The sequence below is a fragment of the Chiloscyllium plagiosum genome, chromosome 9 (genome assembly GCF_004010195.1).
Source record: "Chiloscyllium plagiosum isolate BGI_BamShark_2017 chromosome 9, ASM401019v2, whole genome shotgun sequence".
NCBI lineage: Eukaryota > Metazoa > Chordata > Chondrichthyes > Orectolobiformes > Hemiscylliidae > Chiloscyllium > Chiloscyllium plagiosum.
Window position 1 is genome coordinate 59,010,429 of NC_057718.1, and position 9,715 is coordinate 59,020,143.

General features: G+C 39.5%; 1 protein-coding gene across 3 annotated transcripts in view; it reads left to right on the forward strand.

Annotated features, from left to right (window-relative positions):
- Window positions 1–675: 675 nt before the first annotated feature.
- LOC122553227 overlaps window positions 676–9,715 on the forward strand; it is a 13,190-nt gene continuing 4,150 nt past the window's right edge. For 2 of the 3 annotated variants that reach the window (XR_006312650.1, XR_006312649.1), the window contains exon 1: window positions 676–2,925. Coding sequence is in view for 1 of the 3 variants with exons in the window: in XM_043696815.1 (XP_043552750.1) it covers window positions 997–1,668 (672 nt within the window). In the remaining 2 variants the exon portion in view is untranslated. The remainder of the gene's footprint in view (window positions 2,926–9,715) is intronic. The other variant, XM_043696815.1, reaches the window with a different exon arrangement.

The window sequence follows — 9,715 nt, forward strand, 5'->3', positions numbered from 1 at the left end:
TGTCCACAAATAGCAGAACAAATCCAACCAGCCAATTATTACCTCATCAGTCTCCTCTTGATCATCATCACATTGATGGATGGTAGACAGTGATATCAATCAGGACGTATATAGCAATAATTTGCTTTTAAGATGCCTTTAGAGAGAAGTCTAAGACACTCAACAGCATTAAGGATATTTTCCTAACAAACAGGTTGGGAATTTTTAAATGTTCCTTTGGGCAAATTTGATGATCTGAATTCAAACTGCACTCAGAATTAAGTCTGCGTTTAAAGTTTATTTTCTCTAAAGCTTCTACAGATAAGCAAATATAAAAATTGCCACAATCCAGCACAATTAGGCAGCATTTTAAAATTTAATTTTTAAAAAATGTTCTTTTTTTAAAAAAAGACAAACAAAGAGTGGTAACTAGATGACGTTTGAATAAGTTTCAACCACAGTAAGCATTTCAATCACAATGATTAGTGCAACACTGAACAACTGGATTTAAGCAACTGAAAATTATCTTGAAAAATTACACGGAAATTTATTAGTTAGTACTCTAGGCAGTTTTTTTCAGTTTAACATTTGAGTAATGTATAACAGTGTCCTCATGCCTAAAAGATCCCGTTTAATTTTATGAGACTCCTTGAAGGCCTACAAACAATTGCAAGTACCAGTTACCAGCCACTCAGGTGGTATGTCAACTTTATGGTTAGGGTGAGTTTCGAACGCATTTGCTTTACAAGGATTGGAAAATTCAATTTACATGGATTTGCAAGTTAAAAATGCGTTTGATTTGCATTGTCAAGCTATGGAGTGTTCAGTGAACGGCGCTACATTAATGCAGGTCACTTCGTCCCCAGCTTAAAGAGCTGGCACCGGCCAGCTGCTCCACGCGCTCGTGCAGGTGCTGGCGGTCCCCGCTCTGTGATTGGTGGAGCTGGTCCCGCGCTGATCTCGCGGTGTTTGTGTTTTGGCGCCTTGGCAGGCGGCAGGTGGTGGGCGCCGGGCGCCATGTTGGAGGAATTCTATTCGGATTTCTTCCCGGCGCCTCTCACTCGCCTGGCGGCCCCGCAGTTGCGGGAGTCCTGCGAGCAGCCTGCGGCGAGCCGTCGGGCCTCGGAGGCGGTGCGGAGGGCGGGAGTGGCGGCGCCTTTGTTCCGGGAGCCGTTTGTGAAGGAGGCCCTCAGTCCCGAGGATGGAGGGAGTCCGGCTCACAGCGGGAAAACGGGCGGGTCGGCCGGGCCGGGCCTGTCTGTGGAGAGCGGAGACCAGGCCGCCGCCGGGAAGGTGCCAGGGCCGAGGTGTTGGGCCGCTCCCCCACCCAAGGCTGCCAGTGATCGGACACCGAGCCCCGACCTTGTGGTCCCGGATTCCGATGACATGGAGGAAGCCGAGGAAAACCGATCCAAGTGGGAGCGACCCCGCTGCCCTCCTGCTGCTATCAGGGAGGGCCCCCCAATCACATCCCTCAGGACCCAGGGGGCAGATGATGCAAGCGCCAGGTTGGTACCAGCAGCAAGAGAGGCCCCAAACCACAAGGAGGATTTGATGGGCCCAGCCAGACTTGCAGTTTCCCAGGAGAATGAAGCAGTGTCTGGAGATTGCGGGGTCTCTTCCTTCCCCCATTCTGTAACTGAGCTGCAAGACCAAGTGGTGATTGAGTACTGGCTTCCTGAAGAATAAAGAAATGGTGCCCACCATTCATGACATTTAATAATAAATCTATTATAGGTAGCTTATCTTATATGTCAGTGATAATGCTTCAAGTACTGCCAGCCATTATAGCCAGAACAGCTACAAAAAAGTCACATTTTGGAAATCAGTCAGGTGATATTGGTGATTGAAATCTTAAAACTATTTAACTGTCTGGAGGCTCGGGCTGTCAGAACATTGAAATTCTATCTACCAACGCATTGACAGCCTTACTATTGTGAACAATGTAGAGCTATTTGAATTTGAGAGTCTTGCTGAATGACCAGTTGGAATTCAAATTGCTATTGATAGAAAATAGTATGACATCCAAGTGGTATGCAACCCTTATAGGAAAGTATGGTTATATTTATTAACCAGTGATATAAAATATTTAATTAACTGGCAAAAGCCAGCAGTTCTGTTAGGGTATAGCAGTCATGTTAATTTCTACATTTGTTATTTCTAACCATTCCGTCTCGCTTTCAATGAAAACAGTTGAATTTGTTGCAATTGGGCAGTCACTTGACACAAGATCGGTATCTTTGTTACTTCATTTAATATTTTGTTTTATGCTTGGCATAGAACATTGCAATTTAAACTGCACTTTTCATGTTGCATTTCAACTTTTCAAATTCTAATATATAATCCATGCTATTTTTGTTAGCAAAGTGTTAATTTATTCCATGTGCAGATGGTTAATATTCAAAATGTGTGAATGTTAGATATCTTAGTAAATATCTGAATGTGATTAAGATTTGACATTAGCTTACTTCCTATTAGTACGATGTGTAAAATTATAGTCTATACAGTGCTTGACAACTAATTCATTTTAAAATGTCATTATGATCTGTTGAAAGAAATTGACATAATATCTCAAGAGCTGAAGTACCTGATCAACAACTCGTCAAGAAGGCTTGATAATATTGTCCATTTCTACACTTAGTTATGTTTCAACCATCTGCTGAACCAGGCTATTGCACCGACGAAGCTTAAGCAAATTGGTTATAACGAAGACTTCTGCATCAGTAGCTTAGCCATTTTACACAGCACTTATCTACCAAGTGATAGAATGTTAAAATTCTGGTTGGTACACAATGAGCAAAGTATGCTCTTAGACACAGTCAAAAACTATAAACATCACTGACCTTGATGAAGGTGACCACCTTTGCTCCTGAGTTCATCTTTTATATCTTTGAAGAGATTTACTCAACTGCCAGTTGAGACTGGAACATCATCACATATATTCCTGTAAGTTAAGGCAAATATTTATGTCTGTGCCAGCAATGGAAATGATTTTGTCATTGATTATTCAGCATTACTTCACATATGTGAATGAAAAACTGGATCTTTATCTTGTGGAATTGCCTCTTAACACTTTTACTAATTTGAGCTGTTGCACAGAATTCACCCAGTTGTATCTACTGACAAGCTAAGTAGATAAATATTAAGAGGCAGAAAAATAGAAAATGCTCTCACTTCATTTTGTAAAAAACAGTACTTTCAGTGTAGCCAGATAATTTGCAATATACTGAACTACTGAATCAGTTCAAGATTAATTTTTGTTATAAATATTTAAATCAATACTAAATCAATACTAATTCACGAGGTCATATGAGTTGAAGACATGCAGACATTTCTTTGTATCCTCTTAACCCTTACAGATGGTCAAATGGGGTGTTCATTAGATTGCATTGATCATGAGATGCCTCATTTTATGTACTGTGCAAGACAATGTCTCCTGTCTCCTAGTTCTGAAAAAGGGTTACTGGACCTGAAACTTTAGTTCTTTTACGCTCCACAGATACTGCCAGACCTGCTGAGTTTCTCCTGCAATTTCTCTGTTTTTGTCTCCAGTATCCTTGCATATCATCCATTCTGCCATCTCCATAAATTGCAATTTGATTAAAGTATAGATACCAAATCCTGTTTCACTGTAGATCTGGTTATGATCATTGATGAGACAAATAACTTCTTTAAAAAGTCATTACCTGAAAGTTTAACACAACAAAATTTTCCACTTACAGAATGTTACTGTAATAAACATAGTAAAAACTTTCCTCATTCCTGAAGAAGGGCTCATGCCCGAAACGTCAATTCTCCTGCTCCTTGGATGTTGCCTGACCTGCTGCGTTTTTCCAGCAACACATTTTCAGCTCTGATCTCCAGCATCTGCAGTCCTCACTTTCTCCTAAAAACAGGTAGTCCACAGGTTACAAACTGGTTCCATTCTGGAATCCGTTCACAAGTCGATTTATCCGCAGTTTGGAACACAATGAAGGGCAGTGTAGAGCAGCTGTTTGTAAGTACAGAAAACACATATATCAGGTCTGTAGAATTACACCCCGTATGGGATCACGCTCATAAATACAAGCATTCATAAGTCAGGTGCTCATAAATCGAGGATCACCTACACTGACTAAATATGTTGGTAGCCAATTTATACATTAAATTACAGAACTGAACTTTCCCTTTTTGCTGATAATACAATCAAGAAAATTCCACTTTGAAAGTATACATTGCATTATCGTTTAAGTACACATTCAATATTCTTTGAACCAGTTCAAAGTGATTCTCATCTCTTGAGGGTTTAGTTATGTTCTTTTCCTCCCAGTCTAATGTTTATTAATCCCATTTGTTGTAAGTTTTTTTTCTGTTGATGGTTCTCATGTAAACTAGGCAAATCATTCAGCCGTAATTTAGTTTCTCTCAAATTGTTTTTTGTTTCAGTCCAAGTATGAGCTTTCATTTGTTTTCCTATATGGTGAACCAAATTGAAACTTTTGACCTCTAATTGTTTTCTGTAGATCCTAGCAGACTCTTATATGTGAGTTTATAGGGGTATCTTAGACGTCCTTCTGCTTTCAAAGCCCATCTCTTTGGCATTGTAAGTCACATAGGCCTTTTATCCAGATAGAAATACTGGCTACTTATCTTTGAGACTCATCTCTTTTATTTTGGAAGTAAATGGATAGTTTACAAGAACAATTATGTAGAAACCTAGGATTTTGGAGACTGGTGGTCAAACCATTGCAAATACAGATTCTGCTGCCATTATCTTCCAAGTGTGAAACCTTATGGCTTCTTTGCAGTGAACAACCTGGGCCTCCTTTACTCTTTAATATTATGTCACCCAAGCCTGTTGGCAGGCAAATTTTGGAACAGGTCATGTGATATTTATCTTATACCAAGAACACCATCTCAAAACATAAACTCATAAATCTCATAATTCTATTTATCTGACTTATCTGACATACATGTATTGTGTGGCATTAAAAATTTTTTCTTAAGTCTTCCTTAATTGTCTAGCTCTACAATTTTCTCCTGCTTTATAACTAATCTCACATCCTTTGTCTTTTGAAATTCACCATGATATATTTTACACTTTCTTCAGGACCCAAAATAGGTAGAGTCTTCTTTCACTGCAGTCTTCCTCTGGGAAGCTCTCTCCAAGCTGTTTCTTTTTCCATTCACTATTAAAACCTGCAAATCTTCTTGTGACTATTCATTCACAGGTATTCTCTACTGCTCATCCCTTTCTTTTAACCTGTACCTTCTTTGGGATGATTTCTACATTGAAAGTTCCCATTTCTGCTCTTCAAGTAGTTCAGCAGTTTCACCTCACTGAAAGTAATGATAGCTTTGATCTTTGCTGCAGCTATTTCACAAAGAATTATCATGCTGTTTCCATAGTTATGAAAGTTATTATGGAATTAAGATTTCAAGCCACAGTGACTTTTGAAACCACAATTTGGATGTCAGCTGAATAAGGCATTCTACAGTTTATACCTCTGTAAAGCATATTATTGATGTGATATTTATGCAGAAAAAATACTTTTATAATTTGCCCAGTGACAAGAGGATGCCAAATAGAGCAAAGCATTTTATTGCCACATGATAGGCATTTCATGTGTCCAAAGTCCAGAACATCATATGATGTTACCTTAGACTTTGTGAGTGAGTGCAAATCCATAAAAGTACACCAGCAGGAAGTACACCATTTTTCAGTAACAATGTTCAATCAACAATGCATGGGTTATTTGACAATTCTAAAAGGATGGAAATATAATTTTTAGAAGTCAAAGGCTGCTATTTTCAGACTTGGATTGTAACCCTAATTAGAAGCAAATTCTATCCTTGACACCTTCCCCCCTGCAACACACATACACAGTTCCATTGACATGTGTGAAATTGCCCAGGTGCATTCTGTACACAAAGAGTGGGGCAAATTCAATGTGGTCACTTACTGTCATATCAGTCTACACTTGATCATTAATATAGTGATGGGAAGTATCAGCAACAGTGCTATCAAGCAGCACTTGATCATTGATGCCTTGTTTGAGTTCCACTATGGTCACATACAGCCAACCTACCTTTAGTTTTGGTTTAAACATAGACAAAGAGTTGAATTCCAAAAGTGAGTTGAGAGTGACCGCCCTTGAAATCAAGGCCATATTTGACCAAGTGTGGCTTCAGGGAACCCGAGCAAAATTGGATTCAGTGAAAATCAAAGGGAAAACTCTGCTGGTTGGTTTTATGCCTGGTACATAGGAAGGTGATTGTTGTTGTTAGAAGTCAGTCATCAAAGTTCCAGAACATCTTTGCAAGTGTTCTTCAGGGTGGTGTCCTAGGCACAACCATCTTCAGCTGCTGTTTCAATACCTTGCCAGAAGTGGGATGTTTGTTGATTGTGACACAATTTCAACATTCACAACAATTCAGATACTGAAATAGCCCATGTCCAAATACAGCAAAACCTGGACAATGCCAAGACTTATCTAGGAAGTGATAAGTAGAATTCATGTCACACGCTGTAAATGCTGTTACCATCACTAATTCTCCAACAGTCAACATTTTTGGGGTTACTTTTGACCAGAAGCCGTACTTGACTGGCCATATGGATACAACGGATAGAATAACAAGTCATAGGAACCAGGAGTAGGTCATCTGGCCGTTCAGGCCGATTCCATCATTCAGTAAGATCATGGGTGATCTTTTTGTGGTTTCAGGTCACATACCCACCCTCTTATCATAATCCTTAATTCCTTTACTGTTCAAAAAAGTATTGTTCTTAACTTTAAAAACATTCAATGAGATAGCCTTAACTACTTCACTGGGCAGAGAATTCTACAGGTTCACAAACCTTGGAGTGAAGAAGTTCCTCATTATTTCAGTCCTAAATATGCTCCCCCTAATTTTGAGACTATGCCCTCTTGTTCTGGTTTCACCCACCAGTGGAAACATCTTCCCTGTTTCTATCTTATCGATTCCATTCATAATTTCATATGCTTCTAAAAGATCACCTCTCATTCTTCTAAATTCCAATGAATATAATCCTAGTCTACTTTGCCGTCATAAGTCAGTCCTGTCAGCTCTGGAATCAACCTAGTGAATCTTCTCTGCACCCCCTCCAGTGCTAGTACATACTTTCTCAAGGATGCAGTGCAGTCCCCTAGGTGTGGTCTCACCAGCATCGTATACAATTGTAACACAACTTCTCTCCTTTTAAACTCAACTCCTTGAGCAATGAAGGACAAACTTCCATTTGCCTTCTTAATTACCTGTTGCACCTGCAAACCAAACTTCTGCAATTCATGCACGGGTCTCTCTGCACAGCAGTATGCTGCAATGTTTTTAAAAAACCATTCAAGTAATAGTCCTTTTTACTATCATTCCAACCAAAATGGATGACTTCACATTTATAAATGTTGAACTACATCTGCCAGGCCTTAAACCATATCTTTCTGCAAACTTTCAGAGTCCTCTCTGCAAATTTTGACACACTAAATGTCCCCAACCCCAAATCATATGTGCGAATTGTAAACAACCGTCTCAACACGTGGTCTCAACCCTGAGGCACTGATGGCCATTTATCCCTACCCTCTGCTTCCTGTTAGTTAACCAATCCTCTATCCATACGTTAATACACTGCCTGTAATGCATTGCATCTTTATCTTACGTAGCAGTCTTTTGTGCTGCACCTTGTCAAATGCATTCTGGAAATCTAGGTACACCACATCTACTGGGTCCCCATTGTCCACTGCGCTCATAATGACTTCACAGAATTCCAGTAAATTAGCTAAACATGACTTGCCTTTCATGAACCCATGCTGCATCTGCCTAATGGGACAATTTCTATTTAGATGTTTTGCTAATTCTTCCTTGATTATAGGTCAAGCATTTTCCCCACTACAGAAGTTAAGCTAACTGGCCTATTTTTCCCCATCTTTTATCGACCTCCTTTTTTAAATAGTGGCATCACATTTGCTGTTTTCTAGTCTGCTGAAACTGGCCCAGAATCCAGAAAATTTTGGAAAATAACACGTGCATTTGGTTTTTCTCCAGCCATCTTTTTTTAGTACGCTGGGATGCATTCCATCAGGACAGAAGGCCTCTCCACCTTTAGCCCCATTAGCATTCCCAACACTATCCCTTTTATGTTAACAATACTTTCCAGGTCCTCACCTACCCTAGTCTCCTTGTCAATTACTAGCATGTTATTCATGTCCTCCACTGTGAAGCCTTACATAAAATGCCTGTTCAATGCCTTGGCTATTCCTTCATTTCCAATTATTACTCTTCTTATTCTCTAAAGAACCAATGTTTACCTTAACCACTCCTTTACATTTTGTATATTTGTAGAAACATTTATTATCTGTTTTCATATTCTGAGCTAGTTTACGCTCAGATTATTTAACTTTAAAGCTTTTTTTGAGGCTTTCAGTTGACCTTTGAAGTTTCCCAATTTAGTTTGCCACTGGTCTTTGCCACCTTGTATGCCTTAGGTTTCAATTTTATAGCTTCCCTTATTTCTTTAGACATCCAGGGCTGATTACCACTTTTCTACAGTCCTTTCTTTTCATTGGAATATACTTTTGTTGGACACTTTGAATAATTGCTTTGAAAGTCCTCCACTGTTCCTCAATTGTCCCACCATAAAGTCTTTGATTCAAGTCTACTTTAGTCAACTCCTCCCTCATCCTATTGTAGCTTCCTTTGTTTAAGCCCAGGAGCTTGGTATTGGATTTTATCTTCTCACTTTCCATCTGTATTCGAAAATCAACCATACTTTCAAGAGAATTCCTAACTATGAGATCATTAATTATTCCTGTCTCATTAAGCACAACCAGATCTAGGATAACTTGCTCCTTTGTTGGTTCCATTACATACTGTTCAAGAAAACTATCGCTGATACATTCAAGGAACTCCTCCTCAAGGCTGCCTTGACCGACCTGGCTCGACCAATTGACATAGATTAAAATCCCCCATGATAATTACTGTAACATTTTTACAGGCATTTATTTTTTTTGTTTGTTTATTCCCCATCCTAATGTGATATTATTATTTGGTGGGCTATGGGGACAAGCCAGGGAACGATAGACCAGTGAGCCTGATGTCAGTAGTAGGCAAATTGTTGGAGGGAATCCTGATGGACAGGATGTACATGACAGGAATTCTCTTGAAAGTATGGTTGATTTTCAAATACAGATGGAAAGTGAGAAGATAAAATCCAATACCAAGCTCCTGGGCTTAAACAAAGGAAGCTACAATAGGATGAGGGAGGAGTTGACTAAAGTAGACTTGAATCAAAGACTTTATGGTGGGACAATTGAGGAACAGTGGAGGACTTTCAAAGCAATTATTCAAAGTGTCCAGCAAAAGTATATTCCAATGAAAAGAAAGGACTGTAGAAAAGTGGTAATCAGCCCTGGAAAGGTAAGGACTGATTAGGGATAGCCAACATGACTTTGTGTGTAGGAAATTGTGTCTCACAAACTTGATTGAGTTTTTTGAAGAAGTAACAAAGAGGATTGATGAGGGCAGAGTGGTACATGTGATCAATATGGACTTCAGTAAGGCGTTCAACAAGGTTCCCCATGGGAGACTAATTAGCAAGGTTACATCTCACAGAATACACAGAGAACTAGCCATTTGGATACAGAACTGGCTCAAAGGTAGAAGACAGAGAGTGGTAGTGGAGGGTTGTTTTTCAGACAGGAGGCCTGTGACCAGTGGAGTGCCACAAGGATCGGTGCTGGGT